Genomic DNA, 23367 nt, shown 5'->3' with positions numbered 1-23367 from the left:
CTCAAACTGTAGCGCATGGTGTTAACAATGCCAAGGTCATGGGTTTGATTCTCAGGGAAAGCAAGAATAAAATGAATGCCTTGGATGTGTCTACCAAATGCGTAAATGTTAAGCGGTTTAATATTTTGTGTAATATATATATATAGGGTTCTTTGATGAATAGAAAGTTGAAAATATAACCTATTTGAAATATAACTTTTTGTAACCATGTTAACTGTTTTGATCTATTTAATGCATCCATCAAAAAAAAAAACATAACACCACCAGACATCTGATCGGTAGTGTACAACATCACTGCTTGAGTAAACACACATTTGTGTAATTATGACAAAATCAGAATCCACTAATCTTACCATTTTCTCTTTGCTACATCTTTCACTTTGCCATTTAAAAGCACTGAAAATACTTAACCAGGAGTGTCAAGCAGGGCTGGGACTGCATTCTACCTGTGCATTGTGATTGTTTTAAACAACTTGAAGGACCAGTTTAAGATCTTGTTAAGCAAAGCTGTTACATGCATCTCATTTCCATAGCAGTTCAGCAACTGTAAAAGAATTTCACTCTCAGCATGATAAAGCTTTCCACTGACTATGATTTTTCAACCATAATAAGCAGCACACTTAGCAAATGCCACTCCCACCTCACAGTTGGAGACAGTTGTGCGTTTGTTTGTTTCGCAGGTTCATGACGATACCTGAAAACTGGCTGGCACCTCCTCCAATAGAAGAACCTTTGAACACTGTCACACTTTACTGTTTGCCTTTATTGCTCTTTTCTCCTCCCTTCTTTCAATTACTAATAACATTCTCCCCCACTTTTGTTCACATTCCCCTTCTCTTTCTCGCTCCTTCTTATTTTTCGGCTTATTAGCTCGGCTTTGTTCAAGCTGATGACCACAACAGATTAGCTCTGCATAACATACTAAGAAGCAAAGGTGGTTTTATAAGAAACTACTGCTTTTGACCATTTCGATTAACAATATACGATGCCTCCCTGAAGCTGCAATGAGATGATAAAAACAGCAGTTCCAAGCCTCCATCAATCCCAATGAACATATACAGCAGCCAGATATAAGCAGCTTAAGGAATGGAGGAATGTACTGGCACCTGCTAGTCCCACAGTGTTTTTGTGTGAGGGGCGACCTCCAGGATTACAGCAAGAATTTCAATTTCACAGTCTTTAGCCCTGTGCTTGAAGCCACAGGCAGGCTTGCAAACTCTAAACTGTGACGGTAAAAGATCTTCTGTTCTGGAACCTAATTTTGTTGGATTCATAATTTAAATTATAGTTAACTGGGTTCTAATTTAGCAATGAGGAAATAATTAGTATTGGCTGCCGGATTGTTGGAAGGCCATAGTGTTTTGATACCTGCTTATTAGGTAAGTGAAGAACCACAGGACAAAGGTGGACTGAAATGAAACTCCTCCCATGTCTGGGCTGGGCTTGCATTGACACAAGACAGATATAGACCGTTGTTGCCTGTCAAACCTGTTGTCATTTCTCCAGAAAGGTTCAGTGGCCTACTCCGTATTTTGAGATCACTCGTGTTCTATTCACCTGCCAAAATGATGGAAGAAGTGTCTATTGCTGTGGCTTATGATGCCTATATTGTTGACCAAATGTCAGAGGAGGAGATCCTGGCCAGTCTAGTGGTGGAGTCTCTACCGAAACAAGTGGTAAGTTCAGCAACTTTGGACCTCACGTTTGTCACATGTTGACATAAAGCTGGCATGCTGGAGTAGCACAACAGTATGGTTATTCAAGTTTTTTCAAATCTCTTTTAAAAAAATATTAGTGTGTTTGTGATCAATTATTGTTAAAATGTTTACTCCTTGGTTATCACGAATATAAATATTATAATATTTTTTCTTTGATATTCACATTGTGTGAACTTGTTGTCATGTTTGTAAAGCACTTTGTGTTGCATTCCATGTATGAAAAGTGCTATATAAATAAATGTATGTATATATATATATATATATATACAAAAAATGTAAATTAATAAAAAAATGTCATTATAAAATTGCAAGTGTAAAAATGCTATGAATCCTGTAACTATGCACTTAACATAAGTACTTAAAATGTTACTGCACATTCCTTTCATGCCTTTAAGATTTTTTGCACCTGATATTGAATTTATTTATATGAATTAAATACATAAATTAGTTTTTTTTTAAATATCGATAAAATTGCAACTACGAATATTATATAAGCAGTACTTGTTGTTAAAGCACATTCCTTTCATGCCTTTTAGATTTGCATTGGCTATCTGATGTGATTTGAAATTTATTTGAATCTTCTTTCTAAACAGGTTCCATCTAAAAAGCCAAAATTAAGAGATAACCTTTTGCAGCCAGAAGACCCACTCGACAGGTACGAGGTAAGTGATCACACCCTCACAAAAACAAAAAAAGCTTCCGTCCTGCCCTGCAACACCCATATCTAAAACAACAGCTCTTGCATCATGCATTGATTACTTCACAGTTGTAGATTTGTGGTATTAATGCTTTTCTTTTTCTTTTTTCTAGAGAGAAAACCGTATGCTTCAGGAAACCAGTTTGCGTCTGGAGCAGGAAAACGATGATCTTGCACAAAAACTTGTCACCAGCAAGATTGCTCTGAGGACTGCTTTAGATCAGGTCTTTCAAATTATTACGAGTCATCATGCATATCATATGCAACAGGCTGGTTTCATTTTCTGTTTTATTTTGCTGAGTAAGATAGATCTGGTGTGTCTTTCAGACCGAGGACCAGGTGGATGAATTAACCAAGGAGCTGTTAAAAACCAAACAGCTTCTGAGGATTACAGAGGAAGAGAAAAGGGGAAAGGAGGAGGAGACTTCACAGGTGCTTTTTAACATCACTGATCCGAGGAGTAAAGTGTTTGAACAATCTCTGTGAAAGAGAGCTCATGCTTTGCCCTTGTCTAATGCATTGATGTGTTCGACAGCTAAAAAAGATGTTTAGGAGAGAGCTGGACAAAGCAGAGTCAGACATTAAGAGATCAAACAACATCATCGCCGACTACAAGCAGGTAAACTTTCAATTACAACTCCACATATTCAATAAACAATATTGCATTCGATGCCAACTTTCAGCCCATTTTCTTGCATCCTTTAGATTTGCTCCCAACTGAACACTAATCTTGAAAACCAGAAAACTCAAGCAGACAAAGAGATGGCAGTTATCAAGGTAAGAAACAAACTGACCTCAGAGAAGCTGGACCTTCACCGTCAGTCTTAGTATACTGTTTCTCCTTAAACAGCTCATTTACTCACATACACTATATTTATTATTTCAGAGTAAGATGCTGGAGTGTGAGCGGTGCAGACATATCTTTAGTATGGATGGATCAATTCAGCTGTGCTCTGAGAGTGAAGATAGCTCTGCTCAGGAGGAAGTGATGGCCTCTCTCAGAGAACAGGTCCAAGAGTTAGAGAGAGAGCTAGCGCAGACCAAGCTACAAATGGTGGAGTCCAAATGCACGATACAAGTAAGACATAAAAGTCTAATAAAAAAGCATGTGACTTGGAACTTTTTTTTTTTCAGAAGATTTTTAAAATATATTTTTCTTTGTGCTGTCAATTGATTAAAAAAATAACTTGATTTTTCTGTGATTAATCGCAATTAAAAACACTTAAAATTTGTATATATTTTATAATGTAATAATTACATAGTTAATCTCCAAATTAATGTAGAGACAACATAAAGGCAGTATATTTTGAAACCTTGTATTTGGTATCTTTTTATAAATGAAAGTCAGCATCACTGATACTAATCAGCTACTGATGTCTGGATGAAAATGATTGTCCCTCCCCAATTGTATACGTTAATTAGCCATTTAACATTACAGTCAGTGTAATTTAAAGCTATCATTTATTTTTTATTTATTTTTTACATTTATAGGGCTTCAAAAATATAACAACTTTTATTTAGGTAAACTTCAAACAATCGTCACATAAAGAATATTATTTACCCTGTGCCCTTCCTACCTGTCTAACATACATTACAATGTACCAAAATTGAAACAGTCACACGCGTCTTATTCTCGCACAATTCTTTACGTTCATTTAAAGGGATAGTTCACTTTGAAAGTAATTTTTGATATGTTTTAGCTTACCTCAAGGGCATCCAAGTTGTAGGTGTCTTTGTTTCCACAGCATTTTCAATTTTGACATTTTTTGGTCAACCCCTTGTTGTCTGTCAGTCATGCAGGTCTATGGGGATCTCCTAAAATAGCATGCACAGAGAAGTCCAAATGAAACATGATTTAATAGCCTGAGCGGTTTGTGTGAGAAAACGAACAGTATTTATATAATTTTTCTTTTTACCTCTTGTTAACAGCCGTCGAACTGATCTGAATCTCAACTGAACCGAACTGAACCGTCTTCAAAGTTACGCCGGAAGTGATCTCTGGCGCGTTTATGTCACGCATTGTTTACCTTGTTTACACGGAGATTTCGGAAGTTTTACCTTTCACTAAACATATTTACGGGAGATCGCAATGGAAGACGATTTCAAAATATATCTTCACTTTATTGAATATATGGAGTTGTAATTAAATGTTTCAATTAAATGTTTTGAATTGAAAGCATAATTCAAATTAAGTCTATAGTAATTTGCGCTCCATAGTAAAATGAAATAGATGAATAAAAATAACATTAGGTGTAAAATTCCATGTTTTTACATTGCTTTAACTCGGCAAAATAATGTTAGTGTCATGTTAATGATTTTAAATGCATACTTTTATGTTAAAATTGTTACTCTTTTTCATTATGTATTTATCATCTTGATTTCCCAAGGAGTTGGAACACCAAAACGCAGTTGTGACGACTGAACTTCAGGCTGCTAAGAACACATGGCTCAGAAAAACTCTGGGCTCTTTCAGGACAGCTGCCAGCAGCCATCAGAACTCCTCTCAATCAGATTCTGCCTGGAGCCCAACAAATAACCCCCATTCCAGCTGGGTCACCAGAAGGCTCTCCTGGGCCCAGCGAGAAGGGAGAGCGGCCAAAGTATGAAAACGAGGAGCATAGGCCTACTAGAGAAGAAAAATATTTCATGAGAGCACTCCTAAAATGAGTCTCACAGATTATGAGAAGGCTATTCTCAGACCTTAGGGCCAGTTGCATAGTCACAATGTTAAGACAGAGTCTTAAGAACTAGTCTGACCAACAGTTAGTCAAGGGGTAATCTAAAAAGACTTACTTTTCAGATTCAAACAAAATCAATTAACCTGTTTAACTTAAAAAAAAAAAAGTTATGACCAATTACCAAAAAAAACAAAAAAAACAATTACATCACTAAATTTTAAGACTAATTTAATTCGCAAGTCGCCACAGAGTAAAAGCTAGTGTCTGACTTCTGGTGTCATCCAGAAATAGTCTTCCAGTTATTTTTAGCTGCCTGTACAAAACAGCTTGTTATACTGCCTGATATTGCAAACTGCTTTTCCTTATTCCATATTATTCTAATGTATTGTTGCACACTGGTTTGTAGCACTTGGTTATTTTTCTAGTTATTTACCGATAGCTAATGAACCAGAAGTCTCACAAATTCACAGAAATTAGCTTACTTCTGCAACGCAAAACAAGGTGGATAGATCTGTATGATTGTGGACATTGGGAATGAGAGGATTCTTAAAAGGATGTGTGACAGGAAGAAATATCTGCCCCAATGAGTTGACTGCAACAACAGTTGCTCTAAAGGCAATCTCACATGAAGACTGTATGAAGATTTTGTACTGTGAGTTTAAGCACACACTGCAAAAAGTGTTTTGCAACTTAACCTAAATATTATGCTTCTTAATTTCACTAAATTAACCTAACTACATTAGGTTACATAAACAAAATAAATTTTTAAGGGTTAGATCATTTACAAACAATTGCCTTCAAACGCATTTACGGGTCATTGTTGGTATTGTACAATGTGAATGTATTTCTTTCATTATCTTCTACAACAAATAAACTTCATGAGACCTTTATTTCAATTCTAAACTACACATTTTTCTCTCAAACTGAGAAGAAAGCTTTGAATATTGGACATCTGATGGCATGTTTTGGATTAGCAATAGTTTGCATGTTAAGAGCAACAGTAGAAATGTCAACAGACCTTACACAAACAAAGATGCATTTGTCACCTAAAACAATATGAATTCTGTAAACAAAGAGGTATGATTAGCTAATTTTAATATACATCCAGAACCTTCTACTCAGACCTCTCCTCTGGATTGTAAAAATCATCAAAAAAGCCCTCGGCGGCTCTGAGTATCTGAACAACAGCGCTTAGAAGCAATATGTCAGTTTGAGGGTCTATTTCCAGTTCTTGCCAGTAGTTTTTCACTGGAATCACAGCAGACATAGAAACTCCAAGCTGAGCGCTCACCTCCTGCACCTGTCACAAAACAGTTCATTAGAAATACTCAAGAACAAGATGTGAAAGAGAACAGTAGGCTATACTGACTATTAAGTCATATACTGTATATTCATTAGTACCATTTTGTTGATATAGTGGCTCTGGTAGACATTTTTCAGGTCTTCAGCCACTAACGGACAGGCCTCATCCACCTTAGTGAGCAGAACCAGCTGAGGAATACCTGAAGTACAGAATAACACCTTAACCCTTGTGCATCCTTATGGACATTTTTGTCCTCTATCTACCAATGTCTCATGTCACTTGAAATGAATTTAAATAGAATTCATTATTATTATTCCCTCACCGAGCTGGTTGGTTTTCTTTCGAAAAACCGCAAACTTGTCATTCATTTTGTCAGAGAGGAGCTTGACTTTGCTGGCGTCTATCACATACACCACACAGTGAATCTTGTCCTTCAAGCCAGGAGATTTGTGGAAATGAGGGGAGTCTGGCTGTATAGGCATCGATGGGTTAAACTAAGAAAAAGAAACATGTAGAATATCTTTAAATCATTAAATTGAGGCTGAGACTAAAAATACTAATAAAACATCTGCCATAGTAACTGTTATGTTTACCTTTCACCAAAAGTTCTCACCTGATACTTGTCTTGAATGTGACCCTTCAAAATACTGGCAAAATCATCTACATCCAGACCGCTGTTCAAACCCTCCTCCAGACCCATCGAGTCACACAGAGAGAAGGGAACATGGCTGACACCGCTGCCTGGCCTTATGTGGTAGGTACGGAACTACAAGGCACAAACATTTAGCAATTCATTTAAATACAGTATGTGATAACCAATAGCAATATATCCCTCTGTAAAATATCAGATGTGTAATAATCAAGGTGCATTTCTACCTGAGTAGTCAAACTGGTTCCAGCAGTGCCAGTGTTGGCCTGGCTGCTCACATAACCCTTGAATACAGAGTTGATAGAGTTGAAGAAGCTTGATTTCCCAGCACCAACAGGACCCACCAGTAGAATACGAGCCTGTTTAACCGAGCTAACAGAAGGCTTCCAGCCCGAGATGGTGCTCAAGAGTGCCTTCCTTCTCCTAAAAATATTAATTTCATTGTCAGATTCCTTAAGGAACACAGTAAGTCACAAACATTTTGTAAAATACCTTGATCTTAAAATAAAGACAACAGACCAAATTAATATCTAAATTACTTTTAGAAGACACTAAATTTGCTTCACTCACTCAGAGTTCCACTGCACGTTTCTCCATGGTTTCTCCAAGAGTCCTCCGAAGTCTGGTGACAATCCAAACCATTGTTATTCGCACAATCATTTCCGAAAGTGCACTATTTTCTCAGCAATAATCTGAAATAATACCTTCAACTCTGTACACCTCGCATTCAGTCAGCTGTAAGTCATTCCCATGCATCTTCTGTGGATCGAATTTGTATGTTCCTGGATTACTGTAGACGGTGGCTGTGTTATTGTAAAGAAACACTAAAGATGCAAAGTTTGGACCACCGTCAGTGAAAGCATACTGGGGATTTCCACTGAACACATGGAGAGGATCTTCTTTAACCTCTTTGTCATTAAAGCTGAAGAGAAAAGCTTTGTCATCCACAAAATTTTGGCCTGTTTGACCATAATCTTTGCTAGTAAAAGCTCCAAAAACATATCCAGACCTATTGTAAGCTACAATGACAGTTGGTCCCTGCTTATTACATTTTTGGTGAAATGTATTGATATTGTAGCCATGCACACTGGCTTTGAACAGCAGGCACAGTCTGTCATGGCTGAGCAAGGAGCAGAGCTTCTTCCTCTGCCATTTGGTCAAGCTGGATGTGATGCTGGTCATAATGATCTGAAAAACATTGTCAACCAACATTTTAAAGCTTGCTGTTATAATGGAATCGAAAGGAAATGTCCTTTAAAAGTATTTTAAAATATTGTAAAATATGTCTATGCTACTAGCCTACATAAAAGAGAAACGTATATATTATTGCCACGTGCACCCAAAAATGCAATGATCTTGCAAAAACAACAAAAAAAAAAACATAATGAAAACATCTTACGTTGGAACAAGTCGTCAGAATCGCCCAATAGTCCGCGTGGCTGCAGCTGGATGCCTCTCGAACTGTCTCTCGAATCGCCTACTTCCTTTCCAAAAGAAATGATTGCTTTCGTTTTTCGGGAAACGCAGTTTATAGGCCCTACATCGCAGCCTACGTCACGAACATGAAACGTGTCTTTGCAGGTTGTTCTGGCAGGTTCGGTAATTGATATTATGTGATGTTTCATTATTAAAACACTCGAATAAAAATTGTTTAGTATTGACACCTAATAAAGCTTCTATCAGACCAAAATAACAATCTTAATTGTAATAAATAAATAAACACAACCAAAATATTTATATTACATGATAATAAATAATACAATTAAGTTCACGGTTCTCTAATGGTCACATGGTAAACAAATAAAATACATATCTTGTTTTATATATTTAGTAATTGTTTACATTTTAAAATTGTATGATTTCATTAAAAATTGCTTTTCATTAAACTCTGTTCAAAACTGAAGTTCATTAAAAAAAAAAACTCAGTCTGGGAAACCCTGATTGTAATGTAACATTTAATGCACTTCATGTTTTTCATATATTTTCTTTCTCTTTGTATTTTCGTACAGTAAATATATTTCATTAATTTCTATTCAAATCAGTGTGGATAAATGAGTCAGGTCAAAAGTAATCTAAAGTAATAAAAAAAGTAGTCCAATTATATTACCTTAAATGTAATGGATTATTTTATTTACTACACTATTTGTCATGTAATTTGGAATAACCGACCACAATTGCACTGCAAAGGTGTAAGCAACATAAAGGCACATGAACCCAGGATGCAATTATATTGAAACATTTTAATACAAAATCAAATTACCAGATGCAAATGGAAACTTGTTTCATTAGAGAAACAAGAAGGTGAAATAACTCTAATGGTTTACCAGAAAATGACCAAAACACAAACAAATAACAATATTAAAGGGGCTATGTTTAGGTTTTTACTTAAAAAATCTTTAAAATAGTCTTCATTTGTACATTTATGAGCAAACCATAATGTAATAGAAAGAATGACACCTATAGACTGTCCACCACGGTTGCCTCTATCAGCCTGTAGGCTCAATTGTGTGAAATTTGTGAAAATTCACAAAATGTGACACCATGTTCTCGTCTACTTGGGCTTACATCCGTACGGCAGGCAGCCATTAGTAGCAGCGGCAATCACTAGCAGTAGTGTTTCAAATGGACCAGCCTATAGCACAATCCATTTAAATACAGTATAGAGATAACCAATCGCAATATATCCCACTATAAAAAATCAGATGTGTAATAATCAAGCTGCATTTCTACCTGAGTAGTCAAACTGGTTCCAGCAGTGCCAGTGTTGGCCTGGCTGCTCACATAACCCTTGAATACAGAGTTGATAGAGTTGAAGAAGCTTGAAGAAGCAGGACCCACCAGTAGAATCAGAGCCTGTTTAACCGAGCTAAAAGAAGCTCAAAAGCTCCTTTCTTCCCCTAAAAACATTATTGATTATAATTGTCAAATTCCAAAAGCACTCCTGGGATGCAATAGTCAGAAACATTTCATAAAAGACAATTCTATTAAATGTAAAAAACAAACAAAAATAAATGACTATTTTTGTTTGTTTGTTGTTTTTATTTTTTACATTTCTTCACATATTTATTTATTTATTCATTTTTAATTTTTATAGGTTTGGTCTTCCATAAGAAAGTGTTCTTTTCAACATAATAGTATAATGACATTTTCATATTTTTGTTGAAATCTCATTGTTTCACCATTAAATGTTTTTTTGAGAAAGGGGTGATGAACCAACATCACTTCATAACATTGATTCAGTGACATTACCATTGTTGTTGTTTTTTATCTCACCATTATTTCAACATTAATTGTGGATGCAAAAGTAATGTTGAACCAACATCACTTTGTAAAATTATTAATTAGCGTTGATGCATCAAATGATTGCTTGCTATCTGGGATAGTCCAATTAAATTATACTCAACCATTTTTATTGATACTTTACGGTATTACCTGAAATTTGTTTCTCTCAACTTTTAGCAATCTTTTCCACAAATGATGTCTGTGCATTGTGATTGTTTCCTATCACACTGACAAGGAATCAGCAAAGTATTTACAATGACATTTAAATGTTTTAATTAATATATTTCATATTAATTAATACATATAAGAAGCCTATATTACACACTTTCCATGATTGTAGCAATGCATGAATTCAAAATTATTCTGTGCCCCACAAACCTACCAGACATTCTATTTATAGTGCTGAATTAAGGAGATGCATCTAAAAAAATAAAGGAGCACTACATCAGCACTCAGTATCAGAAGCACTGTAGGCATAAAGAAAATATCAGAGGCTCTGAACTGTAGTTACAATTTATACTTGGTGTCACAGTTGCCACTTCTACTTTTCACATTTCCAAACGGGATGAACTGAAATCTTCACTTACATGCCGTCATATTTATACAGATTTCATAGTGATTTTCTATTATAGTGCAGTACATTCATATCTGTGTGAATTGGCGTGAAGCTACCAGTCCTCATACAGTAAAAGGTACTGGAAAATGGTATAATACTATCCTTTTCAGAGCAATGCAATGGTCTTCATGCGCAATCAATGGCATAATCAATGCAATTCTCTACCTCAGTCACCCGCATAAACTAATGCAATGCAAAATAATGCATTTTCCAAAGAAGTGTGTTCTATAGAAAGATCTGAACTATGGGGCTATGTTAAAGTTTGCAGTATTTAATTACTACTATCTATTTTTGAGTAGTGAGAATCTATTAAATACTCTTCTTAATAACAAACCAGTGCAATTATACTCCTAGAGTAAATACATAGGTGTTGATTTAATACTTGTGATTTTACTGTGTCTTTTAGTCCTTAGCTAACTGCTTAGGAATCCTTCACGAACACAAAATAAGTTGTTTGGTGAAGCATCTGCCGAGAACATAACTGTACGTATGAATCTATGGTGGTGAAATTTGTGTATGTGTCCCTTTAAATAAGCATGGGATACACAGATGGAAAATGTAAAGCATGTGTCATCCCTGTCCATCTAGCAGAACTCTACTTTACAAGCAGGGAATGTTTCCTCCTGCATCGCCACAGTGCTGTTGCTGCCTAGGACTGTAATGCCCAGTTGCCGTTGTTTTTCTTGAGTTTCCCGATACCACTCATGCATCATCAGTGATTCAAATGTGGGAATCAGGGTCACCTAGAAATTTACACAAAGATAAAACAGACTAAGTATGCTTCATTATCCCCACAAAAATGTAGTAGCTTTTAAAGGTGCATTACAGAAGGTTGTTTTGGGTCCACTCTGATATGTAACCATAGATATACTGTAGAAGTGGCATGACAGAAAGTGGCATGACAAAAAACAATTCAAGTAACTTGCAATTATATGTTTAACCACAGATGGCGATAGAGAGACCAAAGTTCAGTGGAGTTTATTTGAATTGATGACTTCTGTATATTGCCATGTCCACACTAATACGTTTTCGTTTGAAAACGTATATTTTTATCTCTGTTTTGGCCTTCCGTCCACACTGAGACGGCGTTTTAAGTCAACGAAAACGTATCTTTTGGAAAACGCTCTCCAAAGTGGATAAATTTGGAAACGCCGTTTTCGCGTTGTAGTGTGGACAGTGAAACCGGAGATGTTTCAAAACGATGATGTAAGTTTAGTCATGTGATCCATGTAGTACCAATAGATATTCATGTTTATAGGTATTGTGCCTGTTATGTGTTATTCATTTTTACACTGTTGCTAAAATATGTTGCTTTCTATGTTACTTAATATGTGCTATTCTTCATAGCACAGTACTGCAAAGAGGACAGATAATGTACTTACATTTGCTGTCCAGCGGCAAAACAGGAGAGCAGTTGCGTTTTAGACCAAACATATGGTGACTGAATGCGACCTGGACGCATCAGTGTTGGTGAGATATTTTGCTAAATAAAACTATCCTGTTAGAAGAATTGCGCGATAACTTTACTTTATTATTTATTTTCCCCTCTGTATCGTCTCAGTGAGCTTTTGTGAAGTTTCATGCATGCGCAGTTAAGTGAATTTAGAAGTTTCTCATCCACACTGAAACGTCGGAAAACGTCGGAAAACGTCGGAAAATGCCTGAAAACGCTAGTGTGGACGGAGAGCGTTTTTAAACGAAAATCCCGTTTTCAAATGTATCCGGATTAATGTGGACGTAGCCTTAATCTACTCATACATACCGGCACATCCTCCGGCCATACAGATTTTCCCTCCAATAATGCATCCAGAATGGACCTCATCAAGCTTTCTTTGAGTGTGTCATCTCCACTCATTATGTAACAGGATGATCGCAAGCGACAGAAAAACTCAACATCAACAGTGGAAGCTCCATGGCCCGATGGAAGATAAGCCAGGTCCAAGTATACTGAAGCACCAACCTTGCTACCTGTTGATGTATTATGATGACTCCAGTCAGTATCAGATATATATATATATATATATATATATATATATATATATATATATATATTCAAAAATAAACAATGTAAAATCAGTTCAAACCTGCTGTTGTTGACCGTTTAGAAGCAGAGCCTGCGCTACGACTACCCATTATGTCTCCTGCTGAGCTGCTTCTTGAGCCGCTAACAGAAGTACCTTGACTGTCAGCCCTGGTTTTTGTGCCTTGTGTTAAAACACTAGAAGACGTTAACCTCTGTGTAACTCTTCCTGCTTTTCTGCCTTTTGTTGCACCAGGCTTTATGTTGCTGACAGGATCAGGCATACAAGCACCAGGCTGAGGTGGAAGAGGAGGTAAGTCTTTCAGAGGTGCGGGTGGGGGATCCTTTGGTAAAGGATGATTCCCTCTGCAAGAATTCACATCATTTAGGTTTTGGGATTGCAGGTTCACAACCCCTTCTTCATCAGAATCCAGAATACCGTCTGCAGTGATGGATGGGCAATCCTCTACACCAGTATGTACATCTGAGTCTGTTGCCATGAAAAAATAGTCACTGGCAGAAGTGAGAGGGGTCTCCTGAGCTGGATGAGTAGCCTTGTTACCTGAACATGAAGGTGGAAGGGGCTTGGCTACATCTTGGGAGTGGTCACTATCATCAGAAAGGTTCAATGGGCTGGTGTTACTTAAACCTAGTGACAGTGGATCCTCTTGATCGCCAACCGGCTTGAAATGTTTGAACTCGCATGGAGAGACCAAGCAAAGGTCAACATCGTGGGTACCATCAAATACTAGACAATGCGGTCCAGATGAACACCCTTCCGGGCCATCATGAGGCGGCCTCTGGGTGTGAGGCTTCTTTAAAGACAGAGACATTCCAACTTTGAAATCAGAATTGACATGGTGTCCATTTGAGTAAGATGTTTCGTCTTCGTTGGTGGACTCGCTTACTGTTGGCAGCACTTGTTCAAAAGACATGGACAATGATTCATCAACCTCAGTGGACTGTGGTGAACTTACTTCTGCAGGCATTGAGTGTGTGGTGGTGGTAACAGTGGGAGATATGTCAGGCATTATATCCTTGAAAGAGCTGAGAGACAGGAAACTAGAATGCTTCTCTTTGGAGGAAGTTGAGATACTTTCTTGGTTACTTTTAGGCAATCCGGACTCTGAAAACTTGGACAATCCCATCTGCTGGCTCTCTGAACCAAGACACATCTTAACGCCAAAACTACTATGATCTTTTGAGGCCCAGGTCTCCTCAGGTGACAAGTGATAAGGAGTATGACCAGCACTATTTGGACGTGATCTAGGAGATGTAAGCTCTAACGTCTTTTCATCGGGACTGACACAAACTTCCTCATGCCCATCTTTCAAAGCCCCATCAAGCAAAGTATACTCAGTGGGAGTGAGGTCTAGATTCACACAGAGCTCCTTTTTTATTTTGACAAAGGGTCTTGCAGATGCTCCGGACTTGCTAGGGTTTACTATGCTACTACACATAGACTGCACATTACCTGTTGAGATATTTTTTAGGTTCCCAAAGTCAACAGTTTGCCTCTTCACAAGTAAATCATGTTGTTCTCGATCCATTTCCAGAAAATCTGCCGTCATATCTTCTGGTGAAGACACAATGGAGCAATTTATGTCTTCTGAGTCTGTTGACAACTTCTGATTCTGCTGCTCCTTGTTAGATTTAAAGTTTTTGGGTTTGTCCTCAGCCTGTTTGTGTAATTTTGATTCGTTTTTTATGTTTCCAGGCTTGTTTGAGTTCAGTAATCCTGCAGAGGTTTTCTTGATATCTTTGCCAAGAGGCTTTGTTGCTTTTCTCTCTTCGGATTTGCTCTCTAACTTTGGTCTTCTCATTGAAGCATTTTTGCTACCTGACATTTCTCTTTGTCCATTTTCTTGTTTTTTTGATTCTGATATGTTTATTTTTCCATTGCTCTTGTCCTTCAAAGACTCCTTCCTTGTAACTAGTCTGGGGTGTTTATGTTTCACATTGCTTTCTACAGATTTCAACTTTTCTTCACTTTTCAGATCATTCCCATGCATGCCTTTGGTTTTGTCTTTTAGCTCTAGATCTCCACGATCAGCTCGGTCTTTTGAAGCACCATTACTTGGTCTGGATTCATTTTTGACAGATTTGGAACTGTCCTGACTCTCTGCACCTTTTGGATTCTTATCTGATTTTGATGTTTCAAAATCTTTTGAGCACACTACAGGGCGCTTGAGAAACTCTAGATGCTTCAGTCTCTCCAGACCATCCATTATCTTTCCTTGTGGTGTAGAGCCAGGGAAGAGAACTCTAATGATTTTCTCCATTGGGTTAGCAGGATGCCAAACAAGCAAAGCACATATAGAGACCAAAGAGGTTAGGTGGCCATCTAAACTCTTTGATTTGGAACTATTATCTGGCCAGTTATTCATGTAAGACTCTACTTCTTTGCTACGTTTGACTGGATTTAGGATGTAAAGCTCAAGGCATCCCACTCCCATTTTCTGGAAAAGGATAACTGGTTCTATGGAGCCACTTGAATTGCGAAAAAGCGGTTCAGGTGAGATCTTTAGTTTTTCCAAATGCTGTAAAATAAGTGCTGCTATATCACTGCTTCGTAGTACATTAGGATCACCCTGAAGTTTTTTAAGTCTGTTTGGGGCATTTAGGAAAACCACACCAAGCTCTGGAGAGATTAGATTCTTTGCCCATTGCTCCTTTTCCTGTGAGTCAGTTTTGTTTTCCTCAAGCTCTGCAACCTTCCTCTCCAACAGGCTGTTAACTCCTGGCAGGTTGTCTGTTCCAACATGTGTAAGCAGCACTGAGTCAACACGATCCAAATGCCTGACAAGTTTCCAGAAGCAAGAGCGTGGATCTGCTCCACCATTTACCAAAATATTGAACCCATTGACAGCAAAAAAGGCACAGTCACCTCTCCCGCCTGGAAAGACATAACAGCACGGACGACATAGCTTGAGAAATCCTACTGTGCCAGGTGGCTCTAAGAGATCAAATGGAGACTGTGGCTCTATGGACTCAAAAATGTGGTCGGTGAACTCTTGAAGGCCCTCCATTTTGGGTAGTACCATTAGAGGATTCACCTTAATGTCGATAATGTTATGTATGTTGTGCTTCCCTAGCACTGAGTTTTTCCATTTTCCAGTTTTAGGGCAGCTTAAAGTGAGGTTTGCTTTGCCATGTGTGCTTACAGAGTTTAAGAGAGCTTGAATCTGTTAGAAATGTACAGAAAACAGCATTAATTCAAATATATGAGAAAACAGCTATTACATTAGACTGGAGTACAACAGAATCATTTGTAATGCTCAGAAGAATCATATTATATTCAAATATAGTTCCACTACTAATGTGAGGAAAACACTTTCAAATATTGGCATACATATTTACAGTCTGGCAAACCTCTTCATCTGAAATTATCTGGATGAAATCATTTGGAGTGAACTGCCCAGTGTGAAGGACCAGATCTCCAGAGTCCTCAAGAGACTGTCCCGTGAGCACCAGCAATTTGTGCCGAGGTATGGATGATATCAAGCTGTGGACCTGAATAAAATAAAAAAAAAGTAAATATATATATATATACACATATTTAATATATAAATATTGTTTCTACAAAGTGAACAATAAATACGGCAAATATACAGGTAGCACACATCTGTGTTTGTGTGTGTGTGTGTGTGTTTATATATATATATATATATATATATATACATACTGTATATATAAAAATGTTTACGTTAAAAATCCCCACTAAATTTAGCTTTAACATATCTAATGTGACCCTTGTCATTTATTGATTATTGTATAATACAAATAAATAGAATTGAGGAAGAGAACAATAGATGCCTTTAACAGTCACACACCTCAGAGTAGAGAAACCCTTCAGATGGATTTACTACAACTTTAATGTCCAGTACATCTGAACTGAAATGAAATGTCTTCTGACCTATAATGAGATTGTAGGAAGAAATAATCAGAATAACAAAGATGGCATGCATACAGTATGTGGATTTCTCAACAGCAAACATTATTGAACAAAAATAATCCACAAAAAGACTGAACAATAGGGTAAATAAAAGCAAACTGCACTAAACTCAAAAGTTAAAAAGATTATGCACCCCTACTGTGTAAGAACTTAAGTATTTGGCTATTCTGTAACCTTTCTAAATCATGAGTCAAATTTCAGAACCAGAGCAATGCAAAATAAAAGAACAAGTATTAGATATGCAAAAGTCTATGTATGGTTTGTCAGTAAAATCACTTTCAAAACTAATGCAAGAAAATGTTCCCCTGCTGTTTTTTGTTGTTGTTTTTTTTACCAGCAGCCAAAGTCTGAACAATTGGTAGAAAGCACTTCCTTCCTGTCTTTCTGCTGTGTGTATGGAAATAGCAAATTAGGACCAACACGCCAACCTAAATACAACTTTTACTGAATAATAGAAGCGGGAAGTTACTATTGTGGACAGTACACAGTTTACAGTTTTCTTTACACAATATAAATATTAAAATTATAATTAATTAATGATTCCCAATAAAGCAAAGTAAACATACGCATTTTGACATCAGACAGGCTGGCTGTAATAAAATATACACATAGTAATACATTAATATCTGCTATTCTCAGAAATCTTTTAATATATGAATTGTTGTTGTTATTTTGTTGTATTTAGATTATATGAAAAGAAAATATTTTCATAATCAGATTATGGTAATGGATCACAAACTCATACACATTGAAAATATGACCATTTTTAATTATTAAGTGGAATAATATTGTGCATGTCAGATTAAATGGAGCTTTGCTGGGAATGAACACAGTTGCTTCTTTATTAATTCGTAAGATTGCATCCCATACGTATATCATGTGCTCCAAAATATTCCCAACAGTGTCATATTCTTTCACTGCCAACCCAAATTTGCTTCTTTTTGTATACCTCACAAAGTTGTCTACTGTATGACTGTATGAAAAAGAACCTCCCAAAAAAAATTCACTCATTGTCAGTGAATATTAGAAAGCAGAAATAAAGTGTACCTTACCTCTAATGTCTTTTGATTCATATGAAGAATGCTGAGAAGTAAAGAGCTTCAGCTGCTCATCCAAGTTACACACTGCCAAGTCCACATCCCATGCACGAACACCTATGTAAAGAAACTGCAAATATCTTTACGAATTCTAAGCATTATCAAAACTCCATGAATTAAAACGTGCTGAATTTCTTATTGACACTTACTGTACTGGGTTTACAAAAACAATGTGCTAAAGCACTAGTGTCCGCATGTTATTGAAATATCATGTCCACATAATGCCTTTCAGAGACAAATAAGATGGTTGGCTGACTGACCATCAAATTTTTTTTTTGTTTTTTTGTTTTTTTTGCGGCTTTGTTCTCCAATTCTCATGAAATATAAATGCCTCTGAGCTTCATGTTCTCATCTAATTATGGTCTTAAAAAAACAACTCATCACTTCTTGCAATGAAATAAATAAACAAACATTTAACAATGTCGGTATAGCAGGAATGTCAGGTAAATTTCCAAATAAGGGTGGACTGACAATAAACTAAAGCCATACTGTAATATTGTAAGAAAGATTTAAAATCTGACATAGAAGCTATTATTACCTCTGTGTGAAGTAAAACTTAAATAAAAGCAAATATGAGGAGAAAAAAAAAAGCTCTTATTCTTATTTCGTTGTAAACAGATTTTCATTTTTGCCTGCTCACCATGGAGACAAGCTCTGTTTTTGATCACTCAGACATCCGTCGTCTCAACATCTGACATTTTGTTAAAGCCTCACATGTCTATAATGTACCACCGTCTCTGTTGTTGAAATGTTAATGACTTGCGGGAAAATCCAGCTTACATTGGTAGCTGGTTTCTAGCTGGTCTAAGGTGATAAACTATAATTTTAGACCAAATGCTCTAGATTAAGTTGGATTTCTCATCAGGGTGATGGACACTAAAATTAATTTACATGTTACTGTTAAGAAAAAAAGAAAAAAAAAGACCGCTGAGGTGGGTGTTAACATGCAGCCTAAACTGTTGATGTGTGAAGAACACATCATTACTTAAAATACGAATTCTACGACTGTCACATTCAAATTAACAGTGATACTTCATCAGCATACTGGGAAGGGTGATGCAGGTGGCTATTTTTGATGTTTACTGATGTCATAACACTGCAGTGCAGGGAACAGCTACATGAATCTTCTACCAGAATAAACATAGTATCATTGCTTTAAAAGCTATAGCCCATACTGTAGCCTATACGAGAGCTTGACGAAATATGCGTATAAAATGAATTGCTGAACGAGAGGAAGTGCCAGGCGCATTGAGTCGCACTGTGTTGATCGTATTTCATCTCTATTCACCAAAGAACCGCTGGATAACAAAATCAAAGCATTGAATTTCCAGATCGAAACCAGTTATATAGCTACAGATATCAGAGATAATGATATGCTAATATCAAATAATTATTAGGCTATGGCATCTTGGATTAACACTGTTATTATAATTAATAGAAATCCGACATTTAAAATAAATACCTCGTTCAATCTCCACCACAATATAGTCCAGTATATGCGGTCTATAGAGCGCACCGATCACAATCAACATCGAGTATTTGTCATTGCTGAATCCAGGATGATGGGCTGTCGGGTCCTCTGATTCCATCGCTGCCGTTACACCCGACGCCATGTTGGAAAGTTATTCTTATGATGTAATACACAAGCATTCGATTCAGGGGTTATTGAAGGAACAGGCGGATATTTTGAATGAAACTGAAGCTGACCAATCCAAGTCAGGATTCAGACCGCCAGTTGCAAGCATCACTTTGCAGCAATCTTCAACATGTATTGTTTTTGCATTTAACATGAATCAAATAGGAAATACATGAGTTCAGTAAAATGCATTAATTCAATTAAATAGATGATGATGAACGAAAAACAACTCAACCATTCAGTAAACTCTTTATTTGAATTTGCAAGTCACTTACACGGGCTAACTACACAGCTAATTGAAAATGAAAAAAAAAAAAAAAAAACATAATTTCTATCTTAAGGCATTTAAAAAAAGAGGCATCCTTGTGGACAGCATCCAACTTGCACCCTATTGCACAATGCTGTGCTCACATGTATCACACTTCAGATAAAATAAAGATGTGAATGATGGGATGGTGGTCAACAAGTTTACTTTAAATTTAAGACAATTAAACTTAAGCAAGAATTTGCATCCAATGCATTATAAATGAATTAACTTTGTCTCAATCACAATTACCTCTTCTCTTTCACAAAAACCTCTTCTCTTTAACCTGTACATGGATGGTCTCTCTATAGAGTTAAATTATTGTAAGACTGGATGTGTAATGGTGATAGTATCATTTGATGTACGATTTGATTTAGTCATTATGTCTCCTTATAGTGTAGGATTACAACAGCTGCTTCGAATATGCTCAAGCTATGGTGTGCAGCATGATATTAAATTTAATGTTGAAAAGAGTGTGGTCATGATTGTTAGAACCAAAGAGGACCTTAAGTCAAAATTTCCTTCTTTTTATTTAAATGACCAAGTTTTAAATGTGGTAACTAAGGTTAAATACTCACATTATTAGAAATGACTTAAATGATGACGATGACATACAGCGTCAGTGCTGTAAGCTGTATGGGCAAGCTAATGTGTTGGCTCGTAAATTTTATATGTGTACAGAAGATGTTAAAATAGGGCATACTGTACTTCTCTCTATACAGCCCACTTGTTGTGTAAATATTCTAGAGCTAAAATGAAAAAGCTCCAGGTGGCATATAATGATGCGCTTAGAATTTTGCTTAGGGTCCCAAGGTGGACAAGCACAAGCCAGATGTTTGTCTCCAACATTGTACCCACTCTACATGCTGTATTACAAATAAAATTTGTCAGTTGAGTGACTCAAAAAATAGTATCATAATGGTGCTAAATAACATCACATTAAGTGATCCAAGGTATTTTTCATGGAGGCAGTGGAAACTTATGTTTTTTTAAGAAAAATGTGTGTGTTGTTTGTAAATCGATGTCTGTATGTATTGATTTTGTTCTACTCTGTTTGTTTGATATGGACCCATAGGTCTGAAATAAAGAGTAAATAAAAAAAAATAGGTAAATAATTTCTTCAAGAATAGCATTTAAGAGTGCGAAGTAGTTTTTTACCGAACTTTTTTTTCCCAATGTCCAGTTGTTTGTTATTCTTTAACTTAACAAGAACATCTTGCTGTTCCTCTGTCTTAAGTTATTTGCTGAATTTCTGAGTTGTTTTCATATTTTTAAAGAAACGTTTTATATTTAGTATATTAAAGTCCCCGTGAACCGGAAGTTGCAAATGATTTTTCTCCAGTGCTGTGACGTATTTCCAAGTGAAACGGAATATTGAACAGAGGGCAGGGTTTTACTCTAGCGCTCCTCCTCTCCATCTCTCGCTAATAGCAAACTAACGGTTTGAGGGGAGTGGTTAAGCGTTTCCCCACCCAAACTGTGAAACCTACGTCATTAGAAAAAGAAACCGTCCCAGACCGGAAGTAACTTTTCAGATTTTGATTAAAGATTACTAAGGTAAAACATTTTTTTAATATATATTCACTTGCACGGATTAATTGTTCACCACAAGACTAGTAATATGCGCTAACAAAGTAAATAAGTTCAATTTTGATTTCACGGGGACTTTAACCTATCTGTTCTCTGAACCCTGCAATACCTTCACACGCCACCAGAGGTCGACCTCCGAATAACTACTAAATATTGTGTAGCCATTTGGGCTAAAATCCAAAGTAAAAAATAGAAGTAAAGCATTTCAAAAACATTGTTTCATCATAAAATCTATCTATCTATCGATCTATCGATCTATCTATCTATCTATCTAAAGTGTTTGTCACAGGGCATCGAAAAGCATTTTAAAGCTTTACATACAGATTTAGACTGTGTTAAAGAAAATAAAAATATGCATAACTGATATTATAGGATGAGCCAAACATGAATGGGAAAGGGTTTTTAAAGCAAGCTAATAAATAGCCGAGTAGTAGTTAAATAGTTAAATATTTTAATGAAGTGCATGCAGCCTGACATGTAAAAGTTAAATTGTGTACAAGGCTATATGAACTATTGTAATCGACAGGCCATGGCTATACAATATTGTACAGTATGCTAGCTATACGTATGCATTTATCATTTAAACTGAAGAGCTAATTGTTTGTAAGACCGTATGGATGCCACCTGAAAAGGATTAAGATGATAAACACGTTTTCAACAGATGATTTATGGTGCAGCAAACTTTGTCACACTATAATCGAACTGATGTAGCCTAATCTAATCACGACAGGCCTGGTTGAACTGATTATTGTCATGCAAAATAGCGAACCTCTGACAATCAAGTAAACGACCGAGCGTGTTTCAATTTACAAGTTCCACTCAACACATTATCACCACCTGACATAGCCTAACAATAAAGCTAGTTAATGTTATCATTAAGTTAATGATATCTGACCATAAGCAGCGAAACTAACGAAATCGCGGAGGTTCGAGTAATTCTCAGATAGTTATTAATTCTAATGTAATCAAAGAAGGATTATTTACCTTCATCACCTTCATTTCTGAAGTACGTGCCCGCACATGTCCCTCCCTGTCTCAGTGCCCTCCAGTTCTCGCCACCAGATGGAGCACTAGACAACCGAGACAGCCAGAGGCTCATGTCTGTTGAATAATGGCTGTTCAAAATGCGAATTGGGTGACTTTTTACATTATTATTATGATGATGATGATAATGATGATGATGGTTATTATTTTGTACAGTATTATTTGAGAAAATAGCTGAAAAACACATCAAGGTTAAATAATAATCCGTAGGCATGGGCCTAATGTTTCATACATTTTATTACATTCTTTTATTGAGCCATTTTTCAATTTATTCTCTATTTAATCTAATCTATTTTACAGTCTGAATGACACCGTTTTGATGTAAAAGTACACGTGCATTAGTTGATATTAAAAAATTTAGCATTTTTGAAGATAGCCTGTATAGGCTATTAATTATTTTTGCACAGCATTTTGGAATGCCATTCCAAAATAGACAAGTACCTGTATGTGAGAATGCAATAGAAATTCCAACTGCAAAATAAACAACATATAAAATAAAATAATAAATTAATTAATTAATGTAAACACACAAAAAGTGGAGAAAAATGCACAGATAAAATAAGCCTTTATATTTTATATATTACATCCAATATTATATGTATTTTTTTTTCTTTTGAAAGTTTAACAATAGGTTGAAATCTCAGAGCTTTAAATCCATCTATTTAGCAACCATCTATCAGTAATGAGTTTTCATTTTTAACAGATTAGTCTGCAGGATTTCATTATGGAAATAGTTCCTTGATCGTTCCCCACACAAAGACAACTGTAGATGTCACAA

General features: G+C 36.3%; 3 protein-coding genes across 8 annotated transcripts; 1 reads left to right on the top strand and 2 right to left on the bottom strand.

The window, feature by feature from the left end:
- Positions 1 to 900: 900 nt before the first annotated feature.
- rabgap1l2 (RAB GTPase activating protein 1-like 2) lies at positions 901 to 5982 on the top strand. 2 transcript variants are annotated; one of them, XM_039673940.2, is made up of 9 exons: positions 901 to 1379; positions 1507 to 1676; positions 2312 to 2380; positions 2529 to 2639; positions 2743 to 2847; positions 2951 to 3034; positions 3121 to 3192; positions 3302 to 3493; positions 4803 to 5982. In XM_039673940.2, the coding sequence occupies exons 2-9, from the start codon at positions 1566 to 1568 to the stop codon at positions 5019 to 5021; spliced, it is 963 nt and encodes a 320-aa protein (XP_039529874.2). In that variant the 5' UTR covers positions 901 to 1379; positions 1507 to 1565; the 3' UTR covers positions 5022 to 5982. The 2 variants fall into 2 exon arrangements, with proteins under 2 accessions (XP_039529874.2, XP_088987306.1); XM_089131180.1 differs by lacking the exon at positions 901 to 1379 and having other exon boundaries at positions 1407 to 1676.
- On the bottom strand, positions 5964 to 8597 carry ifi44c2 (interferon induced protein 44c2). 2 transcript variants are annotated; one of them, XM_089131179.1, is made up of 9 exons: positions 8445 to 8597; positions 8055 to 8233; positions 7750 to 7967; positions 7616 to 7667; positions 7273 to 7468; positions 7010 to 7162; positions 6719 to 6890; positions 6495 to 6595; positions 5964 to 6393 (listed from the first exon to the last, which is right to left on the bottom strand). In XM_089131179.1, exons 2-9 carry the CDS (start codon positions 8225 to 8227, stop codon positions 6208 to 6210), a joined length of 1251 nt encoding a protein of 416 aa, XP_088987305.1. In that variant the 5' UTR covers positions 8228 to 8233; positions 8445 to 8597; the 3' UTR covers positions 5964 to 6207. The 2 variants fall into 2 exon arrangements, with proteins under 2 accessions (XP_088987305.1, XP_088987304.1); XM_089131178.1 differs by having other exon boundaries at positions 7750 to 8233.
- A 1821-nt stretch (positions 8598 to 10418) lies between these two features.
- Positions 10419 to 22649, bottom strand: map1sb (microtubule-associated protein 1Sb). 4 transcript variants are annotated; one of them, XM_089131176.1, is made up of 7 exons: positions 22530 to 22649; positions 17971 to 18072; positions 16797 to 16879; positions 16324 to 16476; positions 13028 to 16148; positions 12706 to 12911; positions 10419 to 11686 (listed from the first exon to the last, which is right to left on the bottom strand). In XM_089131176.1, the coding sequence occupies exons 1-7, from the start codon at positions 22642 to 22644 to the stop codon at positions 11528 to 11530; spliced, it is 3939 nt and encodes a 1312-aa protein (XP_088987302.1). In that variant the 5' UTR covers positions 22645 to 22649; the 3' UTR covers positions 10419 to 11527. The 4 variants fall into 4 exon arrangements, with proteins under 4 accessions (XP_088987302.1, XP_088987301.1, XP_039529833.2 ...); XM_089131175.1 differs by lacking the exon at positions 22530 to 22649 and adding an exon at positions 19478 to 19660; XM_039673899.2 differs by lacking the exon at positions 22530 to 22649 and adding an exon at positions 19478 to 19660 and having other exon boundaries at positions 16336 to 16476.
- Positions 22650 to 23367: the final 718 nt, after the last annotated feature.

This window comes from Pimephales promelas, chromosome 5 (assembly GCF_988280905.1).
Source record: "Pimephales promelas chromosome 5, fPimPro1.hap1.1, whole genome shotgun sequence".
Taxonomy (NCBI): domain Eukaryota; kingdom Metazoa; phylum Chordata; class Actinopteri; order Cypriniformes; family Leuciscidae; genus Pimephales; species Pimephales promelas.
Note: the sequence above shows the minus strand (reverse complement) of the source record. Positions and strands in the feature narration are given on the sequence as shown.